This window comes from Chionomys nivalis, chromosome 7 (assembly GCF_950005125.1).
Source record: "Chionomys nivalis chromosome 7, mChiNiv1.1, whole genome shotgun sequence".
Lineage (NCBI taxonomy): Eukaryota > Metazoa > Chordata > Mammalia > Rodentia > Cricetidae > Chionomys > Chionomys nivalis.
The window spans coordinates 97,240,764-97,258,498 of NC_080092.1; the positions used below are offsets into that span (position 1 = coordinate 97,240,764).

General features: G+C 52.2%; 1 protein-coding gene across 2 annotated transcripts in view; it reads left to right on the forward strand.

The window, feature by feature from the left end:
* The window catches only part of Mgat5b (alpha-1,6-mannosylglycoprotein 6-beta-N-acetylglucosaminyltransferase B), a 103,531-nt gene that overhangs the window by 16,234 nt on the left and 69,562 nt on the right, over positions 1–17,735 (forward strand). The window contains exon 1 of one of the 2 annotated variants that reach the window (XM_057776699.1): positions 15,364–16,016. The exons of the other annotated variant lie outside the window; for it this stretch is intronic. Coding sequence (XP_057632682.1) covers positions 15,949–16,016 — 68 coding nt within the window. The 5' untranslated portion in view covers positions 15,364–15,948. Of the gene's footprint in view, positions 1–15,363; positions 16,017–17,735 lie in introns of those variants that run through there. 2 annotated transcript variants of the gene reach the window in all.

Below are 17,735 nucleotides of genomic sequence, written 5' to 3' on the forward strand. Positions count from 1 at the left end.
GTCTCAGTAGTTTACCCTAAGAAATGCCTGATTGCAGGAAGAACCACAGACTGAGATTACCCAATAGATCATCCAAAGGAAATGCCTAATGTTTTAACCGTTGTAGATAAGATCACCTTCCAGCACACACTCACCAGGACACCCCTAGACAAATGCCAGCCAATCAGGGGTTCTGAACCTCAGAAACCCCTCACCCCAACCTTTACTGCTATAAAAACCCAACTCTAACTGAGCTTGGGGCTCTCCGTTTATTCCAGTACATTGGACACATGGAGAGACTGAGTTTGCAAACTTGCATAAAATAAAGGCTCTTTGCTTTTACATACGGGAGTAGGTCTCCTTGTTGGTTTTGGGGGACTTCGCGAATTTGGGCCTAACACCACCATGCATACTACGGTACTACGCCTGCAGTGCGGCGCCTGCACTACAAGATGGTTCGCAAGCCTTGGGCAAGGGCCGGGAGATTTAACACACAGAGACAAAGACACGGGTCATCCTTGAATTCCCCAAGAATGCCCCCTTTATTGTGTTCAGGGGCAGCTTATATAGTGCTCTGGCCACGCCCCAGCTCTCAGGATCTTTCAGCTGCAGGCCCACCAGAAACCACTGCCCTGCCATCAGGGTCTTGCGCTCAGAGTAGCTGCAGGCTGCTCAGAGCAGAGGAAAACAAGTTGTTTACAGGAAATTCAGGGTCTGGTGGTCTGCGGTCCCCAACACGTGTCTTGTAAGCAACCCCTCACCCATGCACTGGACGTGAGCCCAATGAACCCCTTCATCCCCAGGCTGAACTTCGGTGGAATTCTATTTTGGCTTGTTCTTGGGACCTTAGGAGGGTGGGGTAGATGCTGTTTGCATCTTCCCAGGGGAGGGATTCTCCCAGCGGTCACTGTCAGATTGTGATGTCCTGAGTGCCCCTGGGTCCCAGCTGGAGAAAGCCCATTGACAGTGTACGGCAAAGACCTGGCTCTTCGGAAGGGTGAGAGCCGGTGAGGTGGCCTGCAGACATCTCACCAGAAAGGCCTGGGGGGTAGGATGGGATCTGTGATTGGAAACAGGTCGGGTCACCAAGCCACAGGGGTCTGGAGAGGGGCTTGGTTGGGTCCCACTCTCAGTCTAAGGGTGAAGTGCTGGGTGCCCCCTCTGTGTCCCACACTCACCTGCCTGCAGGTGGCATCACCAAGCCTGGCTCTCACTACCTGATGTGTTGAACAGATTGATGAAGATGTGGCCAGCAGTGCCCCTCTGGACCACCTATCACTGTCTCTGTGACCCCAGCAGTGCCCCTCTGGACCACCTGTCACTGTCTCTGTGACCCCAGTAATGCCCCCCTGGGCCACCTGTCACTGTCTCTGTGACCCCAGCAGTGCCCCTCTGGGCCACCTATCACTGTCTCTTGGCAATCTTCCTGGGCCAGCACTTCTAGTCTTTCAGGCTGTTCTTCTGGGTCCAGAGGTGCCCCAAGTTTTGGGACTGTTCCTACTCAAAGCGACTCCTAGGTGAACGCAGCACCCATAGCTCTCAAGTCCCGCATCAGTCGTTACCTGGTTGTTGTTTCGCTCACCTTTCCCTGGTTTGGGAGGGAAACATAGCCTGCACTTTTTTTTGGTGGGTTGCTAATGTGGTCTGGATGAATTGATTGGTTCTGGCTGTTCCTTCTTTCTGTGAGTGGGGACAGTGTTCTTGGTCCACACGAGATGGCATACAGGACTGTGTGCAGTATAACTGCCCAGAACCACTCACTGGAGACTCGGCTTCCCAGGATCCCACTGGAGATGTCATGGCAGCCATCTCCCTTGAACAGCGGTCCAGGAGAACTCTCCCAGAGAAAAGCATTTTGGGTCAGGGATGTGCTGAGTTGGTGGCGTTCTCACCTAACTGCACAAAGCCCTGGGTTTGATCCCCAGCACTGACTTGAAAACGGGTGGTAGAGGGTAGATGCATGACAAAGTCAGTGTTCAAAAATCCCATAGAGCTGTGCATGTGAACATGGCTGATTTCACCTCAGGAAGAGAAGGAAATGAGAAGAGTGTCTGCCCGGGGTCAGCAGAATGCACACAGGTACAGTGTGCTCCTCTAGAGGGACGGGGCTCTGGTTGTCTGGGCCACGCACGTGGACCTCTGCCTCCCTTCTACTCCACCAGCATCTAGGCTCCCCGGACTCCAGAGGGGGGCGGGTCATCGACAGCACACAGAGTCACTGTGCAGATTAACTGTGAGGGCACACACCTATCCGGCAATCATCCAAAACAGCACTTGGGGCAAACTCCAGACAATGCCTGACAAATAACTGCGTTCTCAGAACTTGAAGCCAGCAGCGAGGTCCCCTGTTAACCCCCGGCGTTGGTGTCTCAAGGGTGTGAGACTTTTCAGGAGGACGGTGTTGAGGGGAGAGCCAGGTCCCCCAGGGAGCCAGTGTCCAGCTTATCATTTTAGTTGTTTGTTTAGTGTGCATGTATGTGTGCGTGTGTGCGTGCGTGTGTGTGTTCTCTTGGTCTTTGGTTTCGACCTCTGCAGCGGTGAGGAGCGCATTTCTACCGCTGAAGCCTCCAGGCCTTTGGTGGTCTGTCAGAGCGGCTGCAGCTGACCTACATTCTGAACCGTCTCTCACCCGCTTCAGACAGGCATTCTGTGTGGTTTCCAGTCACATGGGGAGTTGTCAGCAAGAGACAGACAGAAGCATGAACAAAGTACAAGAGCAGCTTAGGAGATGGTAGCCCCCACGTGTCTGGGTAGCCCCTACCTACACAGACTTAACTCTCCCTTCAGGTCAGAAGCTGCCAAGACATAGTAGAAAAATCAAGGTCATGGCCATTGAGCGCTGCCCATGGCGGAGCAGGCACACCTGAGAGTCAAGTGCCACCTGGGGGGCCCAAATGGAGGACTTCTTTAAGTGAAGGAGAGACCAGATCCCGGAGGAAGCAGGAAGGAGGGGGTTGTTTGGGTGTGGGGGAGGGTTCTCAGTGGAGGTTGGAACAAAGGGAGGAAGATGAGCACCCTGGAGTTCTGTAAGTGAGGTCGGGGACATGTGTCCCACTGATACCCTTTCCTTAGGTCCCCAAAAGCCCTATCTCAATGTCATCTCACAAGGCTGACACTTTCTCTGCTATTCCAGAACAAGACCCAATTCATTATCAGCCTAAAAATTGATTTAGGAAAAAAAAGGAAAGTCTGAGCTGAAAGAACCGTTGAGATTCCAGATGATGGATGGCTGTATTAGCAAGCTTCAGTTTTTTACTTATCAAATTAAACCTGCAGCTGAGGAACACTTAATTAAGATTCTTTTTCATCAGCCAGAGATGAGAAGAAAGGGAGAGAAAATGCTTAGTCCCTCAAAGGGCGCCCCAGGGGCTCAGGCGGGTGTGAAGCCACTGCAGGATGAGGGAGCCTGGTGTGGGGCAGGCGGGTGTGAAGCCCCTGCAGGATGAGGGAGCCTGGTGTGGGGCAGGTGGGTGTGAAGCCACTGCAGGATGAGGGAGCCAGGGGGCTCAGGCGGGTGTGAAGCCACTGCAGGATGAGGGAGCCTGGGGCTCAGGCGGGTGTGAAGCCACTGCAGGATGAGGGAGCCTGGTGTGGGGCAGGTGGGTGTGAAGCCACTGCAGGATGAGGGAGCCAGGGGGCTCAGGCGGGTGTGAAGCCACTGCAGGATGAGGGAGCCTGGGGCTCAGGCGGGTGTGAAGCCACTGCAGGATGAGGGAGCCTGGTGTGGGGCAGGTGGCTGTTTCTCTCCTGTGAACTGTCTGAGATTTTATCCAATTTTAGTGCCTCAAGGATCCCTCTGCACACATGTGCAAATACAAAAGAGCAGAGAAGCTCCTGGAACCCCAGGGTGCCTAGGGACCAGGGGGCCTGGGAACATGGGGACCTGGGAGCCTGGGGGCTGGGGGCTAGGGGCCTGGGGTCCCAATAGCCTGGCCTTGGGAGGTAATGTGATCTTTCTCTTGGGGACAAGTTACTACGTTTAAGGGGGTGGGGAAGAAAGAGGGAGCTCAAGCTGAGGCCTTGAGTTCCGTCCCCAGCACCATATAAACCAGTTGAAGGTCAGGCTTGGCTCCTTACTGAGCTGGAGGACAGCCTGAACTACAGGTTACATGAGAGCCCGTCTCTCAAATCAAAACAGAGAGATAGCACTCAGCCTTTGAGCCTATTATTTCTAGGATGCTCTCATTTTAATTCATTTCTGATTATGTGCAGGTCACATCGCTTTCTAGTTTTAGAATGGTCTCAACAAACTAAAGAAACCCCAAGCTCTTTAGTTATCCCCTTCTCCAGCCCCTAGCAGCCATCCATCAGTCCACTTTCTGACTTTGGGCATGTACCTTCTCTGGACAGATCCTCTATCACCACACACACACACACACACACACACACACCACCCTTGCGTAAACACCAACCTTGCATACACACACACTCACCATCCTTGCACACACAAACAACCCTTACACACATCTCATACTTGCACACACTACCCTTGCACATGCCCTACCCTTGTATACACATCAGCCTTGTGTGCACTTGAGCATAAGCATGCATGCACGCACGCGTGAGCGCTTGCACGCACACACACACACACACACACACTCTTACTGCCCCCACTGTGCTGGAGATGGCACTCAGGGCCTTGCCTCAGTGCTGGGTCATAGGCGTGCACGACATACCCAGCATAAATCCCTTCCTTTCTAAGGCGTGGGCCACAGCAGAGCCTCCTGACATCCTGGGTATCCACTCACTGGCTGTCCCTGTCCTGGTGGCCTGAGGTATCAGCTTCTCCAGCAGCTGTGGGAGACAAAGAGCCTTTATCCTGGGGCCTGAGCTCCATGGGCATGCAGGACCATGCCTACCTATGTTTGGCGCTAGGACCCCGGTCAGAGTTTGAGCTCAGTGGTGGAGCAGATGGGCTCTGAGATCTGCGGGGCCCGAGTTTAGAGCCCTGGTGTGCATGAGCCTTTCTGCTTAACACTGCGCTCCTGGGAACCTCAGTCTCCTTGTCTGCGAGTGGGAATACGAGTCAACACAGGGTGCCTGGCAATGCTCAGTCTTCCCGGACGCCGTGTGGACGCGGCTGTGGTTCCTACAGTGAAGACACTGAAGCGTGACACTTGGGAGGGAGTGTGCGCTCTAACAGTCCAAAGGTCGCCAGGGGCTGCAGCAGGGAACCCCAGGACTGAGACCTTCAGGAAGATTCCAGGAGCAGCTGTCCTCTGTCCTCCGAATTTTCCAGAGTTCAGAGGTCACCTACTCTCCATCAGCAAAGCCCACAACCGCTGATAGGGTCTTTCTCTGCTCCCTTTCCCTGCCTTTCATTCTTCTGCTTCCTCTTTCCATATGAGGACCCTCGAGGTTCCATCAGAACCCCAATAATCCATGATCATCTATGTGTTCATTTTTTGTTTTTGAGATGGGATATTATTCTGTAGCCCTGAATTTCATAGAACTGACTATATAGGCTCACCTGGGCGTTCAGCGGCCCCTGCCTTGCCCCCCAAATGCTGGATTATAATACCATGCCCTATTTTATTTCCTTATTTTTATTCTTGGAGTTAGGATGGGGTTGATCCTTTTACTTTTACCTCTGTCTTTTACATTTATTTGTGTGTGTTCACATGCTACATGTATATGTGTGTGTCACAATACGTGTGTGGAGGTCAGAAGACAACTTTCTGGAGTCATATTTCTTCTTCCACTCGCGGGTTTAGGGAACAGACTCAGGTCATCAGGCTTCTTGGCGAGTTTATCTGCTGAGCCGTCTTCAGCATCGTCTGTATTAAAATTAAAAGTAATTGTTTATGGGTATTTGCTTGCATGTATGTCTGTGCACCACTTCTGTGCATGGTGCCTACAGAGGCCAGAAGAGGGTGTCAGATCCCCTGGAACTAGGGTTACAGATGGTTGTGAGCTGCCATAGAGGAGCTGGGAATTGAATCCGGGTCCTCTGGAAGAGCAGCTGATAGATGCTCTTATCTGCCGAACTATCTCTCCAGCCTCAAGGCCTCTGTATTTTATTTAAGTAAAGTTGATTAGCAACTGATATCCCATGGGCAACCTTGCTCTGATCTTGTCTTGTGTGATAACACACTCATGGGAGCTGGGGATTGGTGCCTAACCCTCCCACTGCTGACAGCACCCTGCCCCTGCTCTGGTACTGTCCTATGAGGCAACTGGGGGTCTGCTCAGAAGTAAATGACTGCTTTTTTTTTTTTTTTTCCCAAAGTCATCGTGGTGATGTGTATGTAACTACCACAGCAAAAATAGAAGTCTGGTAACAATTTAAAGTCCCTGGTCATTTCCTGGCATGCAGCAGGTAGGAAATAAACGCGACTTCAGATTACAGTAGATGAAGTGCCTGACGTGTTTGCAGTGTCCACTTGGGCTTCAACTGGGAAGGGCTGTCTGTCTGGTTGGTCCCCTAGCTCCCTGGTCTCCCCTCCTCCATCACACACACACACACACACACACACACACACACACACACACACACACACACACACAGAGCTGCTACCTTCTTCCCCTCCCCGTCACACACACACACATACACACACTCATCCATGGATGTATTAATGTAAGTACACACACAAACACACACACACAGCTACTACCTTCTTTCCCCTGCCTCCCCGCCCCACACTCGTGTAAGCACATACATGCAGCTGCTACCTTCTCTCCCCTGTCTCCCCCCCCCCCTCTCTCTCTCTCTCTCTCTCTCTCTCTCTCTCTCTCTCACACACACACACACACACACACACACACATACTCACACACACACTCATGTAAGCATACACACACAGCTGCTACCTTCTCTCCCCTGCCCCCCCCACTCATGTAAGCACACATACACAGCTGCTACCTTCTCTCCCCTGCCCGCCTCACACACACACACACACACACACACACACACACTCATGTAAGCACACACACAGTTGCTACCTTTCCAACAGAACTACCGAGGTACAGCAGCTCTGTTCTCAGCTCCCACAAGCTGTGCAGCAGAATGGCTCTCTGGCATAAATAAAAATAAACCCCAGACGCTGCTTTTCAATCGGAGGATTAGCCTAAATGTTGTGAAACAGAAAGCATGAAATATGCATTGGAGAAGCGGCCCTCCCCGATTGGTGGCCTCCTGTGTAGCTCTGGGCGCAGGGTGTGGGGCTGGTTTTCCCGCCTGGCACGGCTGATGATTTGTGTGCGGTGTCGGTAAATGCTGTTATGACATTATTAATGTTCCGCACTCCAGCAAAGGACAATGGCCTATTGCCTTGTAATGTGCTGTCTGCTGCTGCATCGTGAGCACACGAAATGGGGATTTCAAACACGATGAAGCGCTTGTTTCTTCCTGCCCCAGCTCTACAAGAGCAAAGGCTTCTTGAAGCCTGGGGCAGGCGGGAGAGGAGTCAAGGCTGATGGCCAGAGAGGCCCTGAAGGAGCCCTTGGGGGAGGGGGCAGAAAGCTCCAGGGAACAGTTTACCCTTCTGCTCCCAGATCAAAACCAGTGCTTCCCTTTCTTCCTGGGCAAGTCGGGGGGGGGGGGGGGGGTCTGCATTTCTGGGCTTGGTCCCAGGAAGCTGGGCTTGCTGAGCGGGTGGGACACAGACCCCATTCTGCCCCTGGAGAAGACACTCACAGAGAGCAGGCAGGCCATCAAGTGGATTTTACTGGCCTTGCACGGCATTCTAAAAATATTGAGCCTACATTTTTAAATTATGCAACTTCACAGCAGAAGCCCAGATTTTTGGCTTCGTTTGAAGTCAGTAGCTGGGCCCGAGGCCGTGCAAAGTGTGATTGCCTGTATAGTCCTCAGGGCACGCAGGGCCTCGGCCACTTCTACCCTCTTTGTCCTGTTCAGTGAGGTCCCTGTGAAGGGCTGAACAGTGTTTGTTCGAGTGGCAAGGCTTACAGAAAAACAAATCACAACCTGGTTTAGGAAGAGCGCCTATGCAGATGTCCTTAGATATGATGATGTCATCCCGGATCAGAGTGGGTACCACACACTAGGACATGCGTCCTCACACAAAGGGAACTTCGGTCATAGAAAGACATTATTCCGGCCACACGAAGACAGAGGAGAGTGGCGTAATGTGGCCACGAGCCCAGACACAGCACACACCGTAGCAGCCACTAGCATCGGGGCAACCAGAGGATGTGTGAAAACTGTTCTTCACGGTGGTAGGCTATGGTAACCTAGGAAACGACTTCAGTGGTTTTACTAGGTTTTACCCATTGAGTTCAAGACCCTGAGCAGGGGTGCCTCCCTCACGGCCTAACCTTTTCCAGGGTTCCTCCTTCCCCTTCTTCAGCCGAGGAGCTCACAGTCACTCATGCCGGCTGCTGGCTCTGGGTTTCTCCCTGCAGCTCCAGCAGAGGACACTAGAGAGAGGGAGGGGCTGCAGCAAGGCCAGCCCTCCCACAAAAAGACTCAGGCCCAGTGGGAATCCTCGCAGGCCTGACAGGCATCCTTAAATAGGCCCTCCAGCAGGCCTGCCTCAGTTTCTAATACATGCTCCAAAATGGCTTATACTCCCTAGTGACACAATTAAAAAGGAGGCAGCATGGTGGCGCAACCTTTATTTCCAGCACTTGGGAGGCAGACGCAGGTAGATCTCTGTGTGTTCGAGGTCAGCCTGGCCTACCTGGTGAGTTTCAGGACAGCTAGGACTATAGAGAGACCTGTCTCCAAAAAAAAAAAAAAAAAAAAAAAAATATGATGGGTGTGGTATTTTAGGGCTGTAATACCAGTACCCAGGGGAGACAGAGGCAGGAGGATCGGGAATTTAGAGTTAGCCCCCAATATAATGCAAGTTCGAGGCTGGCCTGGGTGTGGTGGTTTAAATGAGAATGGCCTCCATGGGCTCACATGCTTAGTCTTCAGGTAGCTAACTGTTTGGAAAGGAGTAGAAAGTGTGGGCTCTTTGGAGGTGTATCACTCACTGGGGGGTGAGCTCCGAGGATTCAAAAGTACTGGCCAGGTCCGGTGTCTCCCTCTCTCCGACTGCTGCCTGCTTGTGGATCAGGAAGTAAAGCTCTTAGCTACTTCTCTAGCACCACGCCTCCTGTGTGTCGCCATGCTCCCCACCGTGATGATAATGGACTAAACCTCTGAAACTGTAAGCCAGCCCACAATTAAATCTTACAAGTTGCCTGGGTCATGGTTTCTCTTCATAGCAGCAGGACAGTAACAAAGACATTGGGCTATTTGAGAGCCTGCCTCATAACAAAACACAGTAATAAAAACCCCAGATGAGGCTGGGCAGTGGTGGCGCACGCCTTCAATCCCAGCACTTGGGGGGCAGAGACAAGCGGATCTCTGAGTTTGAGGCCAACCTGGTCTACAAGAGCAAATTCCAAGATAGCCAGGGCTGTTACATAGAGAAAGCCTGTCTCAAAAAACAAAAATAAAAACAAACAAACAAAACCCCAAACCCCAGATGAGCCCCCAGTGTGACGTCAAGGACTTAATTAGAATAAGGTTTCTGTTTTGCTAAGCCCCACAGTTGAGTCTGCTGTGGCCCAGGGGTGTTGACTCTGGTCCATATGACAAGGTTCTAGTTTAAGCATTGAGAGACAGGGACCCAAGTGCAGTAGTTTATCTGGAGCTGACCCAACAACACTGACTGAAGAGTGACAGGTGACACAGGGCAGAGAAGACAGCCATTCCCCAGGCACAGGGCACCACAGAACAATGGCCCCCTCAGCAACCAGAGCAGTCTCATCAGGAGCTTGTGAGAACGGGGCTCAGAATCACACCTCCTGCTGCAGGGTGCTTCTGGGGGCACGGCTGTCTTTCCCTAGCACATCTTCCTGTCTCCACCATCAGACAGAGTAGCAGGGTGCATCGGTAGCCTGCATTTTAGTGTGTAGACAAGAACAACGGCAAGCCATGCATATCTACGGGCTCCGTTTTCACAGCAACCTTGTGAGACCAGCGCTATAAATAGCCTGATTCACAGTGGGGGAACTGAGGCACAGGGCTGCTGCATTCAAGTCTGCATAATACAAGATAGATAATTTCTCTCCTAACGTGCCCAGCAAGGGGGACATGTGCACTGAACTGGAATGGCTAGGCTGACAATAGGAAGCAGGCTTGCAAAGGAGCAGGCGGCCAGGCAGCCTGTCACATCAAATATCCCCTGCTCTTCTTCCTCTGCCTCTCCGCTGCCTCTGAGCCTGCTGTTCAAAGGCAGAGGGGGCAATCCCTCTGCTACCTGTAGGGACAGATCCAACAGAGCCAGGTCCAGAGGAAGTGGGGAGCTACCTCTTTTTGAGAGCGTCTCATATAGCTTAGGCTGGACTCAGATTCACTATGTAGCCAAGGCTACACGTGAATTCCTGATCCTTCTGCATCGACCTCCCAAGTGCCGGGATGCCGGATGTACATCATCACACCTAGCTTGGCGTGGTGTCCTTTTCCACCTTGTCAGTCCTGGCTGACGGAAGGTCACCTCCCCAGATGGTACACTGCAGTCATTCCTACTAGGGAGATCCTGGGTGCTACCCTAGGTAGGTATGAACAAGCAGTAAACAAACCCCTTGAGCTTGGTGGTGGTGGTGGGGAAGCCGGGTGCCGGGTCAGAAAAGATATTCTTTTTGGTTTTGTTATTATTACATTTTTTATTTATTTGGTATCTTTCCAGACAGAGTTTCCCTGTGTAACAGTCCTGGCTGTCCTGGAACTTTCTCTATAGTTTAGTGGAACGTATGGAGAACCACCTGTTGTGAACTGTTACTTTAACTAGGCCAAAACATTTGTTTCTGCTGCCTTTGTTAACGAAGTAAAGATGGGTGACACCTTAATTAAAGAAAATGAACTTGTGCTCAGAGAGGCAGGATTAGCAACTCGTTGACAGGAAGTAGCAGGGAGGAGCTTAGCCTGGGTTATTTTTAGTTGGGGTGGTGTGGAAGGGAGTAGCTTCCAGGGACCCCACAAAGAGAGAAAGTTGGCAGTTTTTATTCTAACTCTCTGAGCTTGTAGGTTTTCACCCCAGACTTGAAATCTCAAATTTTATTAGAATAATAGAGATTTAGTTAAACTACCCTTTACCATCATCAGCAGTTCCCCTCAGAGCCTTTGAGGGGGGCAGAATTCCTCCCCCCAGGCTATGGCGTTAGTGGCCAGGCTCCTAGCAATTTAAAAGTCAACTACTGTAAGGAAGGTAAGATAGCATCCGCCTAAGACACTGAAGGAAATGCTCAACATCCTTAGTCATCAGAGAAATGCAAATCAAAACAACTCTGAGATTCCATCTTACCACTCTAAGAATGGCCAAGCTCTGAGCAGAGAGTCTGTCCACTGTCTGGAGATCTTCAATTTAGATGAAAGGCAGTTTTTCTCAGTGGTCAGCGCTTGGCAATTGAAGCGAATTGTGGACGGATGTTGTTCTGTGTCCATCTGTCTTCTTTGGAGGAAGTAGAGTGCTGTTGCTAGGAACCAACCTGTCTCTTTTGTTATGAAAAGTTTTTTTTTAATAATTAAGCATTTAAATGCCATATTCCCCAGATCTCTGAGCAGTTGAGGCTGTTTATCAGGTGTAACTACAGTATAGAATCTGTCGGGAGAGCTGGGTCTGAGCTTGACTGTACTGGCTCTCAACAGGTAAGATTTATACTCGCAAACAGACAGAAGAAGCCACTGCTTGCAATAGAGGTTAAGGGCAGAAGTGACAGCAGCAGAGAACTGCTCAGGTCAGGGTAGGCTCGTCTTCCTACGGATTTCTTAGCCCACAGGATCTTCTGGAGCCTGGCAGGCCCTGTGCTAAACAGCAAAAAGCAAATACGGCCTTCAGCACCTATGGAGGACCCTGAGGAGAAGTTCTAGGTGCCAACCACCTAAGTTCTCTGTTGTTTTTAATCAAAAACTCCTCAAGTAAAATTTTATCTTTCTCAAAGATCTCTGATGCAGTTTCACAGCTGAGAGGTTTTGTCAGTTTAAAAGGACAACCTACCAAATAAATTTCAACAAAATACAAATTATTAAGGTGTGTACCTACAAGTTATAAAGGTGTGAGGACAAATACACACTATAAAATTTCTCTCTCGTGCTGCTTTCCATAGTCTTAAAAATACTTTTAATTGTGCAAAAACATCTGTCACAGTCATCCTGACATAAATATGCTACTGTTTATACAATGTATATGTCTAAAACTTCTGTTTTCACAAACCCAAAGAATTTTTGTGAGTTCCAGGGTATTGAATGGAAAAATCTACCTTAAACAGGTCAGATACATGCTTCTCAATTTCCTGGTCCTAAAATTTTTTCTTCCCTACACTTATCTTCGTCCTCTGTTCTGTCAATACCTTAAGCAGGTGTAAGAGACACCAGACATTTCCATACCACAAACACCGGACAGGAGCAAAGAGACCAGCTACCCCAGGATGTGATCAGTACCCATCTTTCTCGGGTTCCCCCCCAAGGCAATGCCCACAATAAGTCTTGAGAGTCTGCTGTCCCAATTCCTTTAACCTGTTGTGCCTAACCTCCCACCTTTTTATAATAAAAAAGAGATGTGAATGTAAAAAAAAAAATAGCCAAGATCAAAAACACTAATGACAACGTTTGCTGGGGAGGTTGTGGGGTAAAGGGAACACTCCTGCATTGCTGCTGGGAATGCAAGCTGGTACAGCCCCTTTGGACTTCAGTGTGGTGATTTCTCAGAAAATTAGGAAACAACCTTCCTCAAGACCCAGTAATACTGCTTTTGGGTATATATCCAAAGGATGCTCAATCGTGCCATGAGGACATGTGCTCAACTATGTTCATAGCAGCTTTGTTTGTCATAGCCAGAACCTGGAAACAACCTAAATGCCCCTCAACTGAAGAATGGATAAGTAAAATGTTGTGCATTTATACAATGGGGTACTACACAGCAGAAAAAAAAAATCGACATCTTGAATTTTGCAGGCAAATGGATGGAGCTAGAAAACATCATTCTGAGTGAGGTAACCCAGACTCAGAAAGACAATTATCACATGTACTCACTCATAAGTGGTTTTTAAACGTAAAGCAAAGAAAACCAGCCTACAAATCACAATCCCAGAGAATCTAGACAACAATGAGGACCCTAAGAGAGACTTACACAGATCTAATCTACATGGGAAGTAGAAAATAGAAAAAGACAAGATCTCCTGAGTAAACTGGAAGCATGGGGACCTTGGGGGAGGATTGAAGGGGAAGTGAGAGGCAAGGAGGGGAGCAGAGAAAAATGTAGAGCTCAATAAGAATCAATAAAATAAAAAAAACCCAGTATCCTCCTGCCTCAGCCTCCCAAGTGCTGGCTGGGATTGAAGGTGTGCACCACCACTGCCCAGCACGTTTTGTGTGTGTGTGCATGTGTACGGGCACAAGCGTGCCATGATACAGGAAGGTCAGAGGAGAACTTGAGAGAGTCAGTTCTTTCCTTCTACCGTGTGGGTCCTAAGGATGGAACTCTGGTCATCAGGCTCCGTGGCAGACGCCCTCACCTGCAGAGCCACCTCCCGTGACCCCATTCAGATTTCTTGACCTTAAAGAGTGAGTGGAGCCTGCGTGGCTTCTAGAGCGCACTCAACCTGGATCGGCACTACCCAAGACCAGACCTCTACCATGTGCAGACATGACACCCTTGGGAACTGAGTACAAAGATGGTCTGTGAGGGGTGCCCCCTCCTGAGCTCAGGAGAAAGCCCTGTGCCCTGGTTAGTTTTTTTTTTTAATTTTATTTTTTATTTTTATTTATTTATTTTTTGAGACAAGCTAGAGTTTTCTGGGTGAGGTAATGTCTATTGGCAAGCCTGTGGCATTTTCTTGATTAATAATATAGGTGGGCCCAACCCACAGTGATGGGGTCACCCCTGGGCAGGTCCTGGGTGGTATAGAAAGCAGACCAAGCCGGGCGGTGGTGGCGCACGCCTTTAATCCCAGCACTCGGGAGGCAGAGGCAGGCGGATCTCTGTAAGTTCGAGGCCAGCCTGGTCTACAAAGGGAGTTCCAGGACAGGCTCCAAAGCTACAGAGAAACCCTGTCTCGAAAAACCAAAAAAAAAAAAGAAAGAAAGAAAGAAAGCAGACCAAGAGCAAGCCTTGGAGAGCAAGCCAGTGAGCAAGGCTCCCCCAAGGCCTCGGCTTCAGTTCCTGCCTCCAGTTTCCTGTTTTGAGGTTCTGCCCTGAATTCCCTTTGGTTGGTTCCATCCAACCGCGTGTCATCCCCAGCCCCCCCCCCCCCCCCCCCCGCAGCCTTCCCTGCCCCTCTGGGAGCCTTTTCTCACCAGTGGTGACTCATGCTGCCTGCTTTTTCTGCTTCTTCACCAGCGTTCACCTGTCCCGAGTCCCATTATCTCATTGCCTCACTCCCCACCAATGTGAAAAGGAGTGATAAATTGGTGTTGGCGGGTTGATGTGTTACCTCAGCTAGGTAATGCATTTGCATCGAACAAGGGCAAGCTGACCGCATCTCGGTGAAAAAGAGGGATGGTGGGGGGAAGTTTGGGCATGCCAGCAGGCTGGCTAAGGAAATGTTTGAGGGCAGTGGGTCTCTGCTAGGCCTCTAAATCATGCCTCGTCTGGGTGCCTCCAGCTGACACAAGCTTGGGTGTCATTCCTGGCTGTCAAGGCCAAAGCCACATCAACGCTAAAGAATAAAGTGACGGGCCAGGAGGTTAGAGGGTAAATGAACCTGTCGTTAAGCCCGATAACCTGAGTTTGAGCCCTAGAATCCATCACAGATAAATTCAGGGAGGGTGTACACAGGGCTCAACAATGCTAAAATTCAAGTCTGTGGGTTTGGGAGTTGAAAGGGCCTCGGTGAGCTTTTTGGTCACTAGTTGTACAGTTAGTAGAAAGCCCCGTTAACGCCAGCCCTTCACTACTCACTTGATAAAGAGGGTCCGAGGCTAGACCCCAAGCACACAGCTGACGATCCGATCTGGCTCCCGACATGAATGCCACAGACCCAGCTTATTATAGACCAGTGAGAAGTGGGAGGACTAGGGGAGCTTCTGAGGGTGGAAGGGTGTTACTGAGAGAATCAGCGGTACAGAAGCTCTTGGGGGTGGCTCGTGTCTCGCAGGACCAACAATGGTCCCCTCTCCGCGTCCATCTCCCGTACGCTTTGCAGTTACCGGAGCTGCCTCGGCTCTCGGAGCTGCTGGATTCCCTAGGAAGTTGCATGGCCTCGGGAGAGGTGCGGGGCCACGCACCGCCGGCAGCTCCCCCCACTCACATCCCCCCCTCCTCCGCGCACAGCCCCGGGAGGGTGCGCGGTAGGACCGCGGCCACGAGGTGGCACCCATGCGCCGAGGAAGCACGAGGCCGCTCCCGGGCCGCCTCCTCATTGGGAACAATGCGGCGCCTCGGGCTGTAGCGCCGCGCGGGATCCCGGAGCCCGGAGCCCGGAGCGCCGGTGGCCGAGAGAAGGAACGAGCGGGCGAGCGGACGAGGGCAGACTTGAGCGCAGCCGTCCCTCCCCCGGAGCCATGGGCGCGGCGGGGCGCGCGGCTGCAGAGCGGCGCGGCCGGGAGGTGCGGGGGGCGGGGGCGCGGGCCTGGGGCCGCCTCTAGCCCGCTCCGAGGGCGCGGGCCCCGGGGATGAGGGCGCCCTCCGCGGGAAGCCCGTCTGCGCGCCACGGCGCCGTCCCGCCCAGCCAGCGAGCCTGAGCAAGGCAGACGCGCGGCCGGCGATCTGGGGGCGCGCTCGCTTCGCCGTCCCCAAAATGTGAAGCTGGGAGGGCGGAGACGCAGAGACCGCCCGGCCGGGAGCCCTCGCCGAACCTCCCTGCCCTACGCGTCCAGGCCGCGCCGTCACTCCCTCCCTTCCCCGACCCCGCCGCGGCAGCAGAGCAGCAAAGCCACCGCGCCCCGCGCGCCCTCGGCGCTGCGACCCCCCCGGCTTCGGCCCGCAGTGGCTTCGCGTTTCCCGAGGCGGCCGGAACCGGGCCCAGGACGGTGCGTCCGGCCTCGCCCGCGGCTTCTCGACCAGACAAGTTTGAACGATGATCACAGTCAACTCCGATGGGAAGATAATGGTCAGAAGATGCCTGATCACCCTGAGACCCTTTCGGTAAAGTTCTCGACTGGTTGGCACTGGGAGGTCAAGACCTCCCAATGGGGTGGATGGTGGAGCTGGGCGAGGTCCGTCCCTGCTGGGGTTGCAAGTCCAGGTGGCCGAGGAGGTTCACGAGTCGATTCTCGATGAGGACATGGGAATGGGGAAAGAGATGGAGATGGGGTTGGGGGTATGTGTGTGTGTGTGTGTGGGTGGGTGCAAGTCTGGACCTGTCTTGAGTTGATCAAGATTGGGGCGATATAGGCATGGAGAGGTCAAAATGGAGTCAAAAAACACCCAAATCAAGGAGGTCCTAGGTTCCAAAGTGGTCCTAGCCAGCAACTCTTTTTCCTGCCCCAACACGGTCCTACCTGAGCTGCGAAGTTAGTGTGGGGTGCCTCTGAGGCACCCCTGGTGTCCCGCCTGTCGCCTTCTAGGTCGACCCGCCCATCCTTTCTGCCTAGTCCATCCCCCTTTTCCCGCCCTTGTTGCTTTCCCATCCTTCTGGTTGGGTATGAGCCTGTGTCTGACAGGAGGATCCCCAAGATTGCCGCGAGGGCCCCTTCTGCTGGGGACTCCTCTCCCAAATGTGGACTCCAACAGGCTAGACAGGCGCGGCAGGAACATGGATGGAGCAATGACCGAGTTAGATACACCTCCCTTTCCCCTACCGTGGACAGTCCTAGCCGGATACGGGCGCAGTTTGTGAGGGACTCACTAGGACCTGTTGGTCCTCTGAAGGGACCCTGCTTCTTTCTCCCAGACTCCAGCAGAGCTAGGCCCGCAGGCCAGGCTGGGCAGAGGGTGGGATGTGTGTGTGTGTGTGTGTGTGTGTGTGTGTTGGGTGGGGGGAGAGTGCTGGAGGGAGAGATGGACACAGTAGTGGGGCTAGGCCACAGGTGGAGTCTGGTCATAAACCTTGAGACATGCACAGGCTTTCTCCCCGGGCTCTGGACTGATCCCCAGTGCCTTCTGTGCCCAGCTGGACTGGAGGTGGGGAGACATGGCCCACTTGGCCGTTCCATCAGCATGCTGGGCTGGCTTGGGGTTGAGATGGTAACCACTGGGGACAGTTGTCTATGTGTCTATGTAAATGCAAAGGCCTGTAGAATTAGGGAGCTGCTAAGACTGGCTTTCAGAGTGTTATTTGTAGAGAGTCTCAGAAATCCCTGGCCTAAGGTGCCCTGGGGGAACCAGGTCACCAAGCAGGCTTCTCTGGAAAGACTCTGTCTCCTCCAGGGAGATCCTGAACTCTGCCCTGCTGGGCATCTTGAGAGGGTTCTTGCTGGTCTCAAATCCCAAGTCAGCTTTGTAGCTGGCAGGAAGCCCAGCTTCTGAAGGTTCCTGGTGTGATTCTGGCGTGAAGGTGGCAGGCGGCGGTCTCCAGCACCACGGACAGCGCCCTCGCCCCCTAAGCTGGGTTTCCCTCCTCTGTGTGGCCTTACCTGAAGGCAGGATTCCCAGTGCAGTCGCAACCCTCTTCCAGCCCTGCAACTTCACCTCCTGGTCTGCCTAGGATGGTAGGGACCCACAGCTAACCAGTCTCCTCCAGGTCTCCTGAGATCTTTAGATTGGAGACCAGGGGCAACCCGCTGATTAAATCGCCCTAACTTGATTTATCCTTAAAGGACGTCTGGGGATGCTGTTAGTGCAGAGGTCTGGGGAGAGAATTCCACTGAGATGTCACTTGGATGGATATATGAATGGATGAGACCATTGAGCACACTGTAAATG